This window comes from Apostichopus japonicus, chromosome 14 (genome assembly GCF_037975245.1).
Source record: "Apostichopus japonicus isolate 1M-3 chromosome 14, ASM3797524v1, whole genome shotgun sequence".
Classification (NCBI taxonomy): Eukaryota; Metazoa; Echinodermata; class Holothuroidea; order Aspidochirotida; family Stichopodidae; genus Apostichopus; species Apostichopus japonicus.
Genome location: NC_092574.1, coordinates 19,344,136 through 19,360,509, shown reverse-complemented (window position 1 = coordinate 19,360,509; position 16,374 = coordinate 19,344,136). Strand labels below are relative to the sequence as shown.

General features: G+C 37.4%; 1 protein-coding gene across 2 annotated transcripts in view; it reads right to left on the bottom strand.

The window, feature by feature from the left end:
- Positions 1 to 16,374, bottom strand: part of LOC139980240 (E3 ubiquitin-protein ligase MYCBP2-like) — a 69,408-nt gene that overhangs the window by 51,544 nt on the left and 1,490 nt on the right. For both annotated transcript variants that reach the window (XM_071991772.1, XM_071991773.1), the window contains exons 2-17: positions 14,095 to 14,182; positions 13,082 to 13,291; positions 11,882 to 12,035; positions 11,163 to 11,353; positions 9,834 to 9,972; positions 8,971 to 9,089; positions 8,408 to 8,600; positions 7,837 to 7,904; positions 6,938 to 7,094; positions 5,129 to 5,205; positions 4,501 to 4,714; positions 3,908 to 4,084; positions 3,230 to 3,388; positions 2,151 to 2,340; positions 1,610 to 1,770; positions 559 to 705 (exon numbers count right to left, since the gene is read on the bottom strand). In XM_071991772.1, coding sequence (XP_071847873.1) covers positions 559 to 705; positions 1,610 to 1,770; positions 2,151 to 2,340; positions 3,230 to 3,388; positions 3,908 to 4,084; positions 4,501 to 4,714; positions 5,129 to 5,205; positions 6,938 to 7,094; positions 7,837 to 7,904; positions 8,408 to 8,600; positions 8,971 to 9,089; positions 9,834 to 9,972; positions 11,163 to 11,353; positions 11,882 to 12,035; positions 13,082 to 13,291; positions 14,095 to 14,182 — 2,444 coding nt within the window. The remainder of the gene's footprint in view (positions 1 to 558; positions 706 to 1,609; positions 1,771 to 2,150; positions 2,341 to 3,229; positions 3,389 to 3,907; positions 4,085 to 4,500; positions 4,715 to 5,128; positions 5,206 to 6,937; positions 7,095 to 7,836; positions 7,905 to 8,407; positions 8,601 to 8,970; positions 9,090 to 9,833; positions 9,973 to 11,162; positions 11,354 to 11,881; positions 12,036 to 13,081; positions 13,292 to 14,094; positions 14,183 to 16,374) is intronic.

The window sequence follows — 16,374 nt, the reverse complement described above, 5'->3', positions numbered from 1 at the left end:
GTAAATATTACATATATTGATCAATATGGTGCTAAGTTAAAATTGTGACAAAATGTAGCTTTTTGCAGAGATTTTTTTTTTCTCTTCCGATAATGGAATATCGGCAAAGTGCATTACTTTCGGTTAGGACAAATTTCAGTATTTAACTTTTGAAACTCTATCGGTAAATAGATCCTAGTATGGATATTATGTTATTTGAACATTTGGGGCTTTGTAAACTTGTTTCTATAGTACACGATTAAACATGTAAAAGCTGCAATGTACTCTGTCACTCTTTATTTGACACCTATGGTAACATTTTAATAGCAACACCGTAACAGATAAAATTACTGTTACGAGCCTTCGGCCGAAATATTTTGAGATGTTTGTACTTTTGAGCGAAGATATAAACGACAGATAGACAAAAAGACGTCGGGACAGATACGCAGACCTGTCTCAAGGAAGTCATCACATGACATCACTTTGTCATCAGATTTATGCAAATTGTGTACAACGAATGACTGACATAAAAGACAGCAAGATAAACAGACAGACAGACACACAGACCAACATACATACCTGTGTGATGGAAGCCACATGAGACCTCCTTAGCTTTCACATCTTGATCTCTGTGTACTATGATCTCCTCCGGGGTTAATATCGGTGGTTTACTGACTGCCTTCTCTACCTCCTTCGACTCATCTCCGCTCAAATTGTTATCTTCACCTTCACAGAAATAAAAACACACAATCAGGTTTTAATGAATTGTGTTTTATTGTCTGGTTTAGCATTCTAATACACACCAGATGGAAAAGAAAATACAACTTGCAAAAGGGGGAGGGGGGATCTTCTGTAATGGAAAGTACACAGGTAACGTGGCTATTAATCGATAAAATATCAAACTTAACATTGGTGTTATTTCTTCATAAAGGTCGCCTTGAAAAAACATTAAATCTGAAACATTACATTGCAGAGACTCTAGGGAAACTAAACTTTTAATTCTATGGAATCATTTAAGATTCTTAACTATTCGAAGAACCCTTCATGAAATTGTAATGCAAATTTTCTGTGAAACATTATTATAGTAACTGAACTGCTAAATTGAAACCTTGCATAGAACCATGCATTACACTAATACTCAACTTATTCCAAACCCTCTGACATGTTATTTCTCAGTTATAAAGTAATATCTCATATACAGAGAGTGTCAACTACCTACTCTATTCAAAAGTTAAAATGTTAGGAGAGAACGAGGACCAGACGAAGTCTTTACCCCTGACCCCAGAGATCTCCTGTTTTAATCTTGGAAGTTTCAAGCAAGACAGCCTCAGACAGATGGGATCTTTCTCGGTCTGAGATGTTTAACCTCCATTGTCTAGATTTAAGGACAATTTTCAGAGTTTCATACAAAAACAAAAACAGTTCTCCATAAATAATCAAAAGGTAGATGTATATTGCACTGTTTGACACAAGGGTGTCGTAAATTATCGTTTATTACACGACCATTTTACCCTTAATTTAACCTCTGCTTATCATCATCATGTATCCACCAAATCAAAACAATTCATGTATTAATTAATTTAGTGAAAGGGAAATGAAAAAGAGGGTGCAAGGAACAACCACAAATTACCCTTTGCCCTATCTTCCGGTCTGAGCCAGCCTCGATTATAGATTGCAGCCTGATTTATTCGTACACCTCCAAAGTCTCTAGCGACATTAAGCTCCCCAGCACAGGTCTTGCAAATATGGCACTTGGAACAGCCCGCATCCCCAGCACCACAGCGACATAACCTGGCCAAGAGAAGATGATGGATGGATTAAAAAGATTAAATATCAAATATACCGGGTTAATTTCTGAACTTTTCACACAGGAACAGCCACTGGCGTAAAATCATCCCTATGTCATTTCTAAAACTAAAGCAGCAAAAGACTGTTAATATCTTTGCAAATAGGAAATACTGCTTTAGTAAGGAATGTGTAGACGAATAATCGATCCATCTGATGAACTTTTATCAAATGTATCATTATGAACCTTTAAAAAAAAAATCATCAAATTTGAAAAAAGAGCAAAAAAAAACAGTATCAGGCCTTGAAATGTGGGCTGCATACATTTCCCGAAACATGAACACAGACGGTATGAAATACACTATGCTATCTGTGAGGATACTTACGTTCCCGGTTTCCTGTTTGGTAGGGTGCTGTTTATGCAATGAGCACCATACCCAGTACACTCTCCACACTGAATGCAGATCATGCACTCGGACTGGATCCAGTCGTGGTCACACGGCTCCACTTGTTTCTCCTTCTCCTCGTCTTCAAAGTCGTCTTCGATGTCGATCAGCGACATGTCCACTTTCTCTCCTGAAACAAAGTTAAAAATTCACATTTCATGAATTCAATATCAAAAATCAGGTCTACATACTACCTAAGACAACCTCATCTACCCGGAATAAATTTGTGTGAATTGAAATCATAAAATTTGTTTTACTTTATTAGAACATGTCATTTCATTAACATTATCTTGACAGCTGCACTATAATTTTGGCTGTTTTTGTTGCAATAACATAATAACTCGATATACTGTGTATCCTAGGATGAACTCTCCAGGAGCTTAGAGCTAACCACTAGTTTTTTGCACTCCTAACAATTGGAAGTCTAACTTTCAGTATATTATCAGGATGGATGTCTGGTTGTCATGACTACTGTGCTCAAGGATACACTTCAAAGTCTACATAAACATTTATACAAAAGCTCATACTGCGAGAGTCATTTTCATAACGTAATGGCTTCATAGCAGTTTACATAAACTTTGACCTCTGATCTTTAGAAACCTCAAACTCAACCAGGCCAAGAATCACACACCCTTATTAAATGAAGTTTCACGTCAAATTCATAAATAACTAGTTCAAGAATTCAGTTCTAGGGTTCAAGATTATGAGCTCATATTATGAATGCATGCATACATTTCTTTGAGAAAGTATTCAGAGTATGTTCTAACATGACCACAATTACCCTCCAGTTATCATTCACCTCAAGTCTCTATCCAACCCGAACGGCCCCATGCATATATAAAAGAAAGTGTTACCACAGGTGTCATGAAAATCCACAAACAATTATTGAAGAGGAAATATTTCTAGTATATTGCAGACGTACAGACAGATGGACACTTTTGACCAAAGTTTCATCAGCTTTGCCATTTATGAGCCAAGATTTTCATTGGAAAGAATATTCTCTAGTTGATATGACATACCGTCCTTCTCTGTGTCAGAAGGTGGACCACCTCGACCACACTGGCCTTTGTTGTTGACTCCAAACGTGAAGACCTTTCCCTCTGATGATATGGCGCAGCCATGACTTTTACCGAGTGCTACCCTAATCATTTTGGTACCCTTGAGAGATGTGACAAGTCCTTTGGAGAAAATGAGGAATTGAAAACAACAATGATTTTTGTGAATCCTGGATTTGCACGTAACAATGTTAAACTTGAAAAGCATAGCTGCGATAGTGGAAGAAAAAAACACTGCTCCAAAAGATTAATTTTGTAATAGAAGGCCAGAGTGTACTGTTTTTTAAGGTAAGTAAAACTGAGTTGTCCCTTTGCCAACTTCAAGGATAATGTTGGTTGTCTATAAGAAAAATAAAATAATAAATATAAAAAAAACCTTTTCAGACCAAACGAAAAATCTTAATACTCAGCCCTGCCCTCGGCAAAGTAATGATTTTTGTATTGATAAGTAAAAAAGAGACATTTTGCAGAGGCTAAACATTTACACTATTTATATATTAAGCTAGAAAACCCAGCAGTACATATAGTGGTCATTTATTGATAAAGTGGGAGATATGCAAACTTGCTGTTGGACATTCCACTACATTAGCTAAGAAAGTAAATTTTATGAGTAGTTTAAAAGTTTAATTAGCAAAACTTTACCAGGTGACTGATCAGGATCTGCATCTTCCTTATTAGGATAGAGCTTGCCAAAGAGGTAAAGGTCGCCCTCTTTGGTTACCACGGCAGTTGTCCCATTGTTACACGCACACTTCACTGGCGTTTTCCCTTCCATTCCTTGTACTTTGATAGGTTTTGATCCTCTAATCATCCTTCTCCCTATAAGTAGAATTTCAACGATACAAAATTTACAGGAAATGTAGACTCATATCAACATGCCTTATTGATCTCTTTTAATTTGACAGTTTTAAGCCTGAAAATCTCTTTGAGTGTCACTACGAAATATGCAAAGAACTTCAGTTCCTGATGAGTAAGACCCTCAAGGAGAGACATTTTGAAATAATGAATTAACTCCAAACTTTGCACTTGGTTGGGACAAATGTTTTTTTGTTAAAAACTGTGCTTTCATATTATCTTCCAAAGCACATGTAAGGACAGTATAGTTGTATAAATATCCTGTTTCTATCAGTTAAATGTTTAGAACTGTCCATAAGTAACAAGTCCTTTGAAGCAATGAACTGGAAGTACCGCATGGAGTGTTACTAGGATTAGGGAAGATATTATTGGCACCAAACCTTGTTCCCCTTGGTCCTGTTGGCCCCCTTGGGTGAGACAAAGGTAAGTGTTTCTGTCATTGCCTAAGAATACTGCTGGGAAACCTTCGTGCCAGATACTGCAATCTTCGAACGATACAGCTTTTCCTCTGCTCAGCTCAACCCAGTGATGGCTAGATTTGGACACATTGGCTTCCTTCATTCCTAATGCTTGGCCTTTACCGATGAAGCACAACTAATGTAAGAGAAAATAAGGGGGTCAAAAATGTAGCTATGACAAACTTGGCAAAGATTAAACATTTTTGATTACTGATAACCTTTTACTTTACCAACTATCGGTACAAAGCTTTTCCTGGTGTTAACAATATTTTTACGCTGAATATCAAATGAAACTGAAGTGTGTTCCATAGTTACATGGTATGCAAGAAATTCTGGCTCTGACTAGTAATATGGTGCACAAATATGGGCTAGATGGCTCAGTCGGTAGGTTACATAATTTGTAATGCCAAGTTCACACTGGCAAATAAAAATCTTAAGTATACTGTAAATGACTACAGAAACTCTACCTTACACCTGACTTTTTTTCCATTCTAGTTAGACTATAACAAAACAATGGTATGTCTGCTTAAACACATCCACACAATCTCACCTGTCCAGAGGCAGTTCGACACATGGTGAATTCTTTACCGACACCGATATACTGTACATCGTCATCTAAAATAGGATCTGAAAGTCAAAACAGTAAAACACATTGTTCATTATTTGTTACTTAATAGGGAGGTGGGTTTATATCAGCAGCCCACAAACAGTAAAACACATTGTTCATTATTTGTTACTTAAAGGGAGGTGGGTTTATATCAGAAGCCTACAAACAGTAAAACAACATTGTTAATTACTTAAAGGGAGGTGGGTTTATATCAGCAGCCCACAAACTGTAAAACACATTGTTAATTACTTGTTACTTAAAGGGAAGTGGGTTTATATCAGCAGCCCACAAACTGTAAAACACACTGTTAATTACTTGTTACTTAAAGGGAGGTGGGAAAACACATTGTTAAGTACTTGTTACTTAAAGGGAGATGGGTTTATATCAGCAACCCACAAATGGTAAAACACCTTGTTAATTACTTGTTACTTAAAGGGAGGGGGTTTAAATCAGCAGCCCACAAATAGTAAAACACATTGTTAATTCCTTTTAACGTAAGGGAGGTTGGTTTATATCAGCAGCCCACAAACTATTAGGTGCATGATAAAGCAGGGATGAGACTGAGCCGGGGAGAAAAAAAATCTGAAATTTATCGATCGCCGTCCTGGGGGAGGGGTTTAAGGGAGGGGGTTTCCCCCTTCCTTTAGAATTTTTTTGTCAGGTAAGGAGGGCTTAGATGCAAAATGGTGGACTCTAGATGGAATCTATCACATCACGCAACTCGCCAAAAAAGTGTGGAATTTCTGCTTGTATAATTTATCCATTAGCTTTTTTGAACCAAAAAAAAGGCTTTTTTGCTTGCTTTGTGCTACTTGATTCCACCACTGGTCAAATTCGGTGTTCCTTCCCTTTACAGTCCAGCATGTTCGGCAAAAAAAAATAAATAAATAAATAATAATTAAATAAAAAATAATATAAAAAAATAAAAAACGCGAATTACGAGAAAAAACGCGAAAATGAAAAAAAAAAAAGTCGGAAATCCGCGTTTCCGCGGAAGAGTCTCATGCCTGATAAAGGATCTTTCATGAGGACTGCAGCACCTGTGGGAGAGACCCCCAACCATCAGAGTGGATGCTCAGAAATTTATGAAAGCTAGCTTGGACAATCAAGTTGTTGTTAAAGAAATAACATCATGGATCTTCATCTGCAAACTTCAAAACACTTTGAAAACTGTAGATAACATTTTTAATGTAAGATCAAGAAAAGGAGGTCAGGAGAACTCAGGAGCGTGTGATCTTCTACCAAGAATACTGTTTTAAACAATTTCTTGGATGTTTAGACATTATGAACAAGTAATTTTTTATGAGGACTAGAGAAAAATATTGATTGGACCAAAGGGCCAGACAAATCACTATGCCTAGATTGAACAATTTGCAAGGTAGGACAAAAGTGCAAGATTTTGGGTCCATTTTAACAGACTGGACTGAAATCTTTTGTGGGCCTGTTAAGCTGCCTATAGAGAACCTGCCATGGACAAAGTGACCGTAGACAAAAGCCAAATGACCACACAGCATCAATCATGTGAACATGGACCATTGAATATGTGAGCACATACTATAAACCTTTCGACCACATATATCCTAAACCATGTGAGCACATATTATAAACCATGTTACCACATGAAAATAAGAACCTGAACAGACCATAAAAGCCATATGACCATGGACCGTGTGAATGAAGCTATCGACCACTCAAATTCCTGCTCATGTAATTCATTACAAAAATATGAATATGACTATCTGTCGTTCTTACTAAATGTATCTCCACTCTTTTCTCTGTCTTCCTTCAACATTCCTGGGGTCAGGTTATCGGACATTACCAGTCTCTTCTTCGTTAATTGGGCAGTCATCTCTCCAGCTCTTATCAGCGAACTGCTTCCTACTTTGTAGAAAGATACGCTAAATTCCTCCTAAAAGAAAATAAAAAAATTCTTTGTTTTTATGACTTGTGATATGTCAACCCCTTAGACACCCCATGCCAGAGGCACTAACTTGGGTTTTCATTTTGCAAAACTATGAAATACATACCTTTACTTAATGTAGACAAAAAACGATTCTCCAAACTGGATGGCTTGGAATTTTCTAAACAAAGCACTAGATGCCGTTGTATTGGCCTATGTGTTGAATGTCTCATATTCCATCTTATTGAAAAAAGACCAACATGTTAGAACAGCAGTGTCTCGATGGATAAGTGAAGGAGTTAGGGATATGTTAATCAGACTGAAGTAAATCAAAAATGAAATCAAATGTCCACATATTACTTCTTTATTTTTCTTAGAATTAGATGTCACTTTCACACATTGTAGCTGAAATATTGAAGGCTACACAATTACCAAAAGTTGACACTGTGTTGGTAATGACACTCTTGTAATATAAGCACAACGTTCAATTTTCTTTCCAAGCATTTTTGGGAAGCATTTTATCCCTCAACAAGGGAAAGATACTGTTTATGGTTTGGTTCACCTTCAAGCTCTTAAACATATTGACATTTAAATTGTCAGTGAGATGATATAGCAAAAGAGCAGGAATTCATCCTTTTCACAACGATGAATGTGCGGCTGAATATGCGACTGAATGTGCGGCTAGCTTCAGATTGGTCATTTAGGAACATTTAAAAAAAAACTTGTGATGGGCCTGAAATGAAATACTCACTGCAGATCCATCAGAGAGGCAGCCTAGATTGATGCCATCACTGAATAGTTGCTCGTGATGTGAGAAATCTGCGACAATGAGAGAAGAATTAGACGAAGCTTTAACAAAACTTGCATGCAAAGAGCTCTTCGATTGCTAATGTTCTACTGCCACGCTTCATTTTTTCCAGCAGCTGATAGGTTTTCCATTGGCACGTGCAGTCATTCCACAAAGCTAATCATCCAAATGCCTCAACAAGCTCGTAGGCTACATTTTCAATCACTTATAGTAGTTTCACATATTTCTTAACTCATTCCTGTAATTTGTTGATCAAGTTAAATTTGTTGATCAAGTTAAATTTGTTGATCAAGTGAAACATTGTTAATGTAGCTTTGCTACTGAATTCAACTAGAGGTGCTAGGATGCACAATCTTGGATTTCACTGCATGTAATGCCGTCATCTAACTAACCCCTGGGAATTAGTCATTTATATTTCACTTATCTTCATTTCAGAGACACCTCCCCCTCCCCCTCACCACCCCCCCATTGCCTCTGCAGAACTGAATTCCTTCAGCCATGTAAATTAACATACCTGTCTGAATGGCCCCGTTTTCTTGCAATGTGTCCAAATCCACAGAAAGGAGCTTTAGATGTTGTGATGGACCCACAGCTGCGGTTGGGGTTGTTCTGGGCGAGTAGGGACAAAAGTAAAGTTTGCCCCTAATGACCACCAACCATCCACATTGATCAGGGTAAAAGCTGGGATTTACTGCATAAATGTGGCCCTGTTGGGGAAAGTAAGAATATCAAAAAAGCTAGTTATTTACATCACATAGGATAATGTCCTTAGGGAAAGCGGGGAAAACAAAACATCATAGAGAATATGAATGTTGAATGAGATATTTAAATCAAACTTCTGTGTGAGGTATTAAGTGTAGTGTAGAGCCTTATATTGTGTCATTCATTTACATTTACATGAATTCAGGTGTTCATGAAACTTTATGTCAAAAGTTCAGACAACAGCAACATATGTATATAATTGGTGAAAAAATTGGATATCCACTCAAAACGCCTCGAAAAACTGACCAAACTCTACATTGACTTCAATTATACGTCATTTATAGATCGATCAATAACAGTTTAACTGATTCATACCTGTAATGTATTTCCATATCCTGAGCCAATTTTGAATAGCCCCACATTACTATGTATGTAGAGATAAGAGCCAGTACTGGCTATTGCACATTTTTGCCCTTGACCAACATCTTTCTGATCTGGGGAAGAGAGAAATACAAAGAAATACCAAATTATTATTTTTTACTTTGCACTGGTATCCATGGTTTCCATGTAACATTGTCTATGCTCCACCCAAAACATGCAAATGCTGAAATACCAGCGGGAGAAAATTAGTACAAGTTCCGGGATTGTGTAACAATATTTTTTTTGGGGGGGGAGGGGAGGGAAGGGAGAGGGGAGACTTCTGAAGCTGAGATATAAACTTATTGCAATAAATGTGAGAATCTTTAACCAAGGGTAATAAAATATTCTTTTTAGAAGGCAAACCTGTGAGGTGGGAAAGGGAAGGGAAAGGTGGAGGCTACAGGGGGTGGGAAAAGGGGTTTGGCAGGTAACAGGAGGTTCAGGGCACAAACTGTCCAAATCTGCTCCTGAGAATGAAAAGGGGAGCAGCCTATATTTAATCTAACAACATACTAAACTATCGTGTAAACGGATAAAATTAGTAAGTAGAGTACAGCTCATTGGGTAAAACAAGTGTTACTAAAATTATACATCATAGGGCTATTTCCACTTCTTACTTTGCACATTACATATGTATATATCACAGAAAAAGCCTTTGGTGGAGTCCGAGATTTTCCCACCCAACCTACCCCTCCACCTACCTCCCTTTATGTACGAGCTTATAGCTTTACACTCAAACCGAGCAGCCTACATGCCAACTATGTCTCCATATTACTTGACAGGAAAATATAATGCTTCCCTTTTCCTGAAGCACGTACCTGTTGTTTTAATCTGTACAGGAAAGGACTGGAGAAGGGCACCATCAGGTACACCAGTGTTGTACCAGTCTGGAAATGTTGTCTTTCCCACGAGTATGGCCTTGATGCTCTCTTGTAAGGCTATCACATTGGAGGGAATCTAAACAAACAAAAAACATCAAATAAACACAAATAATTGTAGGGATTTACATCAACAATGAGACAACTAAGCTGTCAAAACTGCACAGTTTTTCATTCAAAATTTCTCTTTAAACATCCTATTATGCTGTGACTCCCATTCATTCATCTATGCTAATATTATCATAATAAAATAAAACTGTTAGCAAACTGCTTTTCCACTAGAGAGCCTGTGTAAGAGAATGTGTAAAAGTAAGTTGGCCTGACGTTTAGATCCTAGCAGGATCTTCTTCTAAGGCTAAAAGCGTAATATTATCATATATCACAAGTCCATTGATCACATACTGTGATACATCACTACAGGTCAAAACAAAAGCTAATCCATATAATTCCTAATTTCTTTTTATCTCCCACCTCTCCTCTTCCCCAGTTGGTTTCTTTCATTCTTCTCCCCATCCCTTGTCTACTAATCCCCTTAGATCTATCTCTTTGTGTTCACCATGCTCATTAACCTGTCTGTATTCTGTGCGTGTTTTTTTCCCTTCAGTTACTGTACGTTATTTGTCATTTAGCCTCTGAAGAAGATCCTGCTAGGATCGAAACATCAGGCCAACTTACTTTTACCCATATAATTCCTAAATACAAGGAACCATTAATGTAAAGCAGTTTGGACATCAGAATTCATGCTATTGGAATGTTTAACATTTTGGACTTAACAAATACATCTAGTCAATTCCTCTTGAAAGAACCAGAACTGAGGGCGATAGGATATGCTCAAAAACCTTTCCGCCAGTACAGTATTAAGTAACACTTGTGAAACCAACGGCATGGGAATTCCGAGGCTTGTGTATGTAAGGCAATGTACACAACCATGCCATGTCAGACTGTAACTTGGTGTGACCATGACCAAGCCATTTGAAATTGACATATAATTGAATACCCCCCCCCCCCCCAAACCCCATTATAATCAAAAGATCAAGTTGCCTACCACAATTAAGCTGCTCTCAATTAGCACATTATTACCTGCTCAATGAAACGATCAAACACCAACAAATTTGTCCAACAAATTTATCATAGCATGCTGTGTTTTTGTTTTTGTTGTTGAAAACTTTGGAAGCGCATAGCCTATTTCATGATTTGATTTTACAAAAAAAGAAAAACCCTAAGAGACTGACAGAGAGCATTTTTCTCAATCTACATGAAAAACATTACCTCTACTGTTTGGTCTGGCATCCTATGACCATGCATCAATAGAGCAGATATTCCTGCCAAGATTTTCCCCGTCTCTCCTCTAGCAATGATGAGGCTTATTAGGCAGGCAGCACTCACAGATTGGAGTTGAGCAGCATCTTCTGTTCTGCTGTTTATGGTGGTAAGGTCAAGCAAGAGGTCAAATAGTGGATCTGAAGAAAAACAGAAGAGAGAGACAGGATGTTAACAACCAATCAGAATAGCTATATCAGGGCAGATTTTGAAGGAAATATTTCTGGTTGTCCCTTGGACTTACTGTTTGGTTGTCCTAACAGCAAATTTGGTTGTCCCCTTAAAATGTAGCAAAAATAGTTATGGCCAATATGTATATTGTAAGAGAGATGTGTAGGTTTGTGAATAAAACACCAGCTTTGGGTAGGGGAGGAGGGGGATAATATCAATTTATCATTTTACCTACTTGGGGGTATTTAGTTACAATGCAATCTGAATTTGATGTAAACAACTAGCCACTCAGAGTACCTCCAAAGCTGATTTTTGTTGACCGGACAGATATTTGGTCCTCTCTGACCTGGCAGACCATCAAAAATTTGTAGTGTTTAGGATCATGCATATGTCTACAACTCTTGTACTGTTACCGATTGACCTTTTGACCCAGTGTGCAAACTCTTCCAAGTTGTTACTACTACTGGTCACATTCAATCTGTTTTGTAAGCACTTACCCATTATATCAGAGGGTTCACTCGCCAACTCTTCTGGTGCTAAACCCTGCAGAGTATCTAACAGAGCTTTCAGGGCTCTGGCACAAAACGAAGGATGTGAATTCCTGGTTTCTCGGATCAACTCAAATACACTGCGGAGGCCAAATCCAACCACCTTGAATGAGAGAAAGAGAAAGAAACATAAAAGTAACAAATGTGACACAGAGAGCTTCATGAGGAGGTCTGACACAGAGCAAAGTCTTGCCAGATTGAGATCAACTTTCAATAAGGAGATTATTTGTTGTGACCTTTCAAAGTCGTAACTTAAGAAAATTGACCAAGCTCTTTCAGGCAGGGCAAATTTAATCTACAAGTGCTACAAAAGCACAATGGAGATTCTACAATAAATTGGTTGCTCATGGCTTATCTAAATTAGAAATTTTACATTTCTGATGAAATCCTTTATCTTTGCATTTAAAGTAGACAGAAGAACAAGTTGGGAAAAATCTTACTACTAATGAGATCTATTTTCATATTAACTGATCTGGCCCCAGGCTGGGTATGATAAACATAATTTGTACAAAGTACAACATGGCTATTCAGGTTCAGGCAGTTGTGGATCTTGTTAAATGAACCTCAGCCAAAACTAGTTACCTCAGCCAAAACAAGATACCTCAGCCAAAACAAGATACCTCAGCCAAAACAAGATACCGCAGCTATAACAAGATACCTCAGCCAAAACAAGATACCTCTGCCAAACAAGATACCTCAGCCAAAACAAGAGTCAGCCATAACAAGATACCTCAACCATAACAAGATATCTCAAACATAACAAGATACCTCAGCCATAACAAGATACCTCAACCACAAAGAGGCACCTCAGCCATTATCAGAACCCCAGCCATAACCAGATACCTCTGCCATAACAAGATACCTCAACCACAAAGAGGCACCTCAACCACAAAGAGGCACCTCAGCCATTATCAGATACCCCAGCCATAACCAGATACCTCAGCCATAACAAGGTACCTCAGCCAAAACAAGATACCTCATCTAACAAGATACCTCTGCCATAACAAGATACCTCTGCCATAACAAGATACCTCAACCATAACAAGATACCTCAGCCATAACAAGATACCTCAGCCATAATGAGATACCTCAGCACAGCTACCGCAGTGAGATAAATCATACAACATATGATGCTCCAGGTTAACTCACCTTCGGTAGTCTGAAGATGTTCTCAAGTTTCTCTTTTTCTTCACCTGTCTCTTCATTAATTTCTCCAATCTTTCCTTGGATAAACTTTCTGGTCAGTGTTTCTTGTTCCAAAATGGCCTGTCGAATTGCTGTGTACACACTGAAGGATGATGCATTGTTCTGTATTTCAATCTTTGGTGGTTGGAGATCAAGTTGGTCTTCAGAGTCACCCTGCAAGGTGGAAGGAAGAGGGGAGGGGGGGGGAGAAAAAAAAAACATCTGAACGTTACATTTGTTGCATGTCCTAGGTTTGACTTGTGCCTACTGTAAGTTGATGTATGAAATACAAGTTCCATCTATCAAATAATTGGCAAAAGCTCTTTTACATTTTTAGACTCTTACCATCGACCCAACACCTGATCCAAGATTTTGAAAAATATCTACAGAGTTTAAAAAAAGTCAGGACAGTTGCTGGCGTGAGCTACATCTCCAACTTTGCTTAATTCATTGCAATTAATAACATAAGTACCTGAAGGTGACAATTTATCAATTATTTAGAACTTCATTATCAGGGAATAATTAAAGAGCTCACACTTTATGTATCAGTTAGAAGTTAACAAGTTTTGGTTCTCGTAAAATATTGAAAAACACTACCCTTTAAGGTGTTCGAGATTGCTATACACTTTTGCATTTGTGTAGCAAAATGCCCATTTTTTAGATAAGAGTTATGCTATGCGATAACAGACAAGTTATTCCCTGCTTGTAAGTTTTGGTGATTTAAGTTGACTATTAAGGCATTGGTTTGTCTGTGTTACTAATGGAGTCCATCAATCAGACTTAAGACATGGAATGAAATCAAAATTTTTATAAAAATTGGTGACGAACTGACCAGTCAGGAAATCGGGCAGTACATGAGGGGTGCAAAGGGGACGGCGGGATGCAAAACCTTTTTACCTGGGGACCCAGCTCACCAACAGTGGTTGGGTAACACTAACAGCTTATGTTGGAGGAAGTGTTACAATCAAGCCACCTACCTTTTCCTTCTTTTTGTCTTTTCCATCTTTTCCATCTTTGCTGGGTTTCTTCTTTTTCTGTTTATCCTGAGAGGCTGACTTGCCTTGTCTATTAATGAAAAGACAAAGAATGATATTTTACATCAAAATATGTTGAAATGTGGTAAAATCTGGACTGAAAAAAAAGTAAACAATGCAACACACTACCCAAGCAGTCTCTTTGTCATTAACCTGGAGAGAACAATCATAGTATGTAACCTCTCTGTAGCATAGCTCATATAAGGGATTACCATCCGCAACCATTTTCAGTCCTGACTCTACCAAATGGTAGAGAATAACCAGAAAGCCAGTTGTCTTCGTGGTTCCTTGCAATATCATTTGCTCAAAAATTTGACATATCTGACTTATGTAGAGCAAGTGAATTAAATTTGTCTAATAAATTAAGTGAGATCAAGAAAAGTTCAGAGATATCCATTTCTTATTTTTAGCACTCACTTGTGGGCATCAACCAATTAATTCACTGGAAAAGATTTTAATGTATCAAATTTTTATTTCAACAAGTTTCAATATCCAGAAAGAACAGTCTTCCTATGTGATATATAGACACAAAGATGTTCTACATATATGAGCAAATGGACATTCTTTTACCAATATTGAGCTACAGTAGCTAATAAGGTCTGCTACAAACCATCCCCTTAATAATTGTTATTAATGAATGAGAGTTACATGAAATTGTCTATACACTGTGAAATATTTCCACAACTTACTGCCACAGCCAAAGTCATTTAGTATAAAGCACAGAGAATAAGGCCAATTTTGAGACCATTGACCCCATGAAGCTCGGAATGTGAAAAATGGGTCACTTGAGTTTGTTTACAACACCCACACAAGAGTACCGCCTACTTGAAGCTGATTTCATTTCCAGGATGACTATTTATGTACAGCTGAAGATCACTCAAGATATATTTTATATGGGGCCCATTCACTGATACAGCTCAATACCTATTTTTACAACATCTGGCACAAACTTCCTTCTACAATTTAATCAAATAATTCTCTGCATTTCAAAAGGGTCTAAAATTATGCTCATTCATAATTATCGACCGTAACAATACCAAGTAGTTATTTTTATTGTTATCGTGTATAAACCTATTTTTTCTTTTCGCACCAATTAGTCAATAGCTTTGATGAACAGCATTGTGTTTTTCAAGTGTCCATCATATATCATCATTCTTCAGTTTCATTAATTACTACTTGTACTCCAGTTTTGTATGCCATATGAGAAATAAATATGAACTTGAACTAAACTGAGCTGAAATTGATCACACTATATTCACCAATAGAAAAGCATAGCATCATAGAACTCACAGATTAATTGTAGCTGTCATTTTGGAGTTAAAATGTTTACAAGAATTACATACTTAGACAGATGTTGACCTCATGTAATCTTTTTGACCTCTACCAAATTAAATACGGTTCTTGCACTCACTAAGCTGGTTCTACATACTATTGTAAGTATGAAGTTCCACAAATATGTACTTTTTGAGAACTATATCATGTTTACAAGGTTTCACAGACATTGACCTAAGTTGACCACAAATTACCTTCTAGAATAGGGTTCTTGCACTCACTAAGCTGGTTCTACATACATACTCTAAGTACTTAGGATGACCACAAATAACCTTTGACTTCCACCAATTTCAATAGGCTTCTTGTACTCACCAAGCTGGATCTACATACCAAGTATGATGTTCAACAAAGATGTACTTTTTGAGTTAAATCCTGTTTACAAAGTTTTCAAGCTTTGACCTCTGTTGACCCCAAATGACCATTGAACTTCATAGAAAAGAAACCAGTTCTTGGTCCCCATTAGACAGATCCACATACCAAGTATCAAATTAATTCACCATGAACTTTTCAAGTTACTGTGTTTATAAGCAAGTGTCACATACACACAATCCACCACCATCACATAGATTCCTGCTGCCTCCCGGCAAGAAATCAAAAAGGACAAGGGGTTTAGTGATTTGTTTCCAACTTTCATATATGAGAATATTCAAAGTAACACTGCAGAAAATATTTTCAGCACAGTTACACATCAAGTTCTGACCAGTGTTTACAAAGCTCTTATACTTTAACTTGGATTTCTGTCGACCTCAACAAAATAAATGCAATAATTTAATACTTACTATAGTGGATCTACATACCATGTAAGCGGTTCCCACAAGCTTTACTTTTGTTGGAGTTACTGCAGATACAAGGTTTTTATCCTTTGACCATGTTGGCAGCAAATTACCTTTG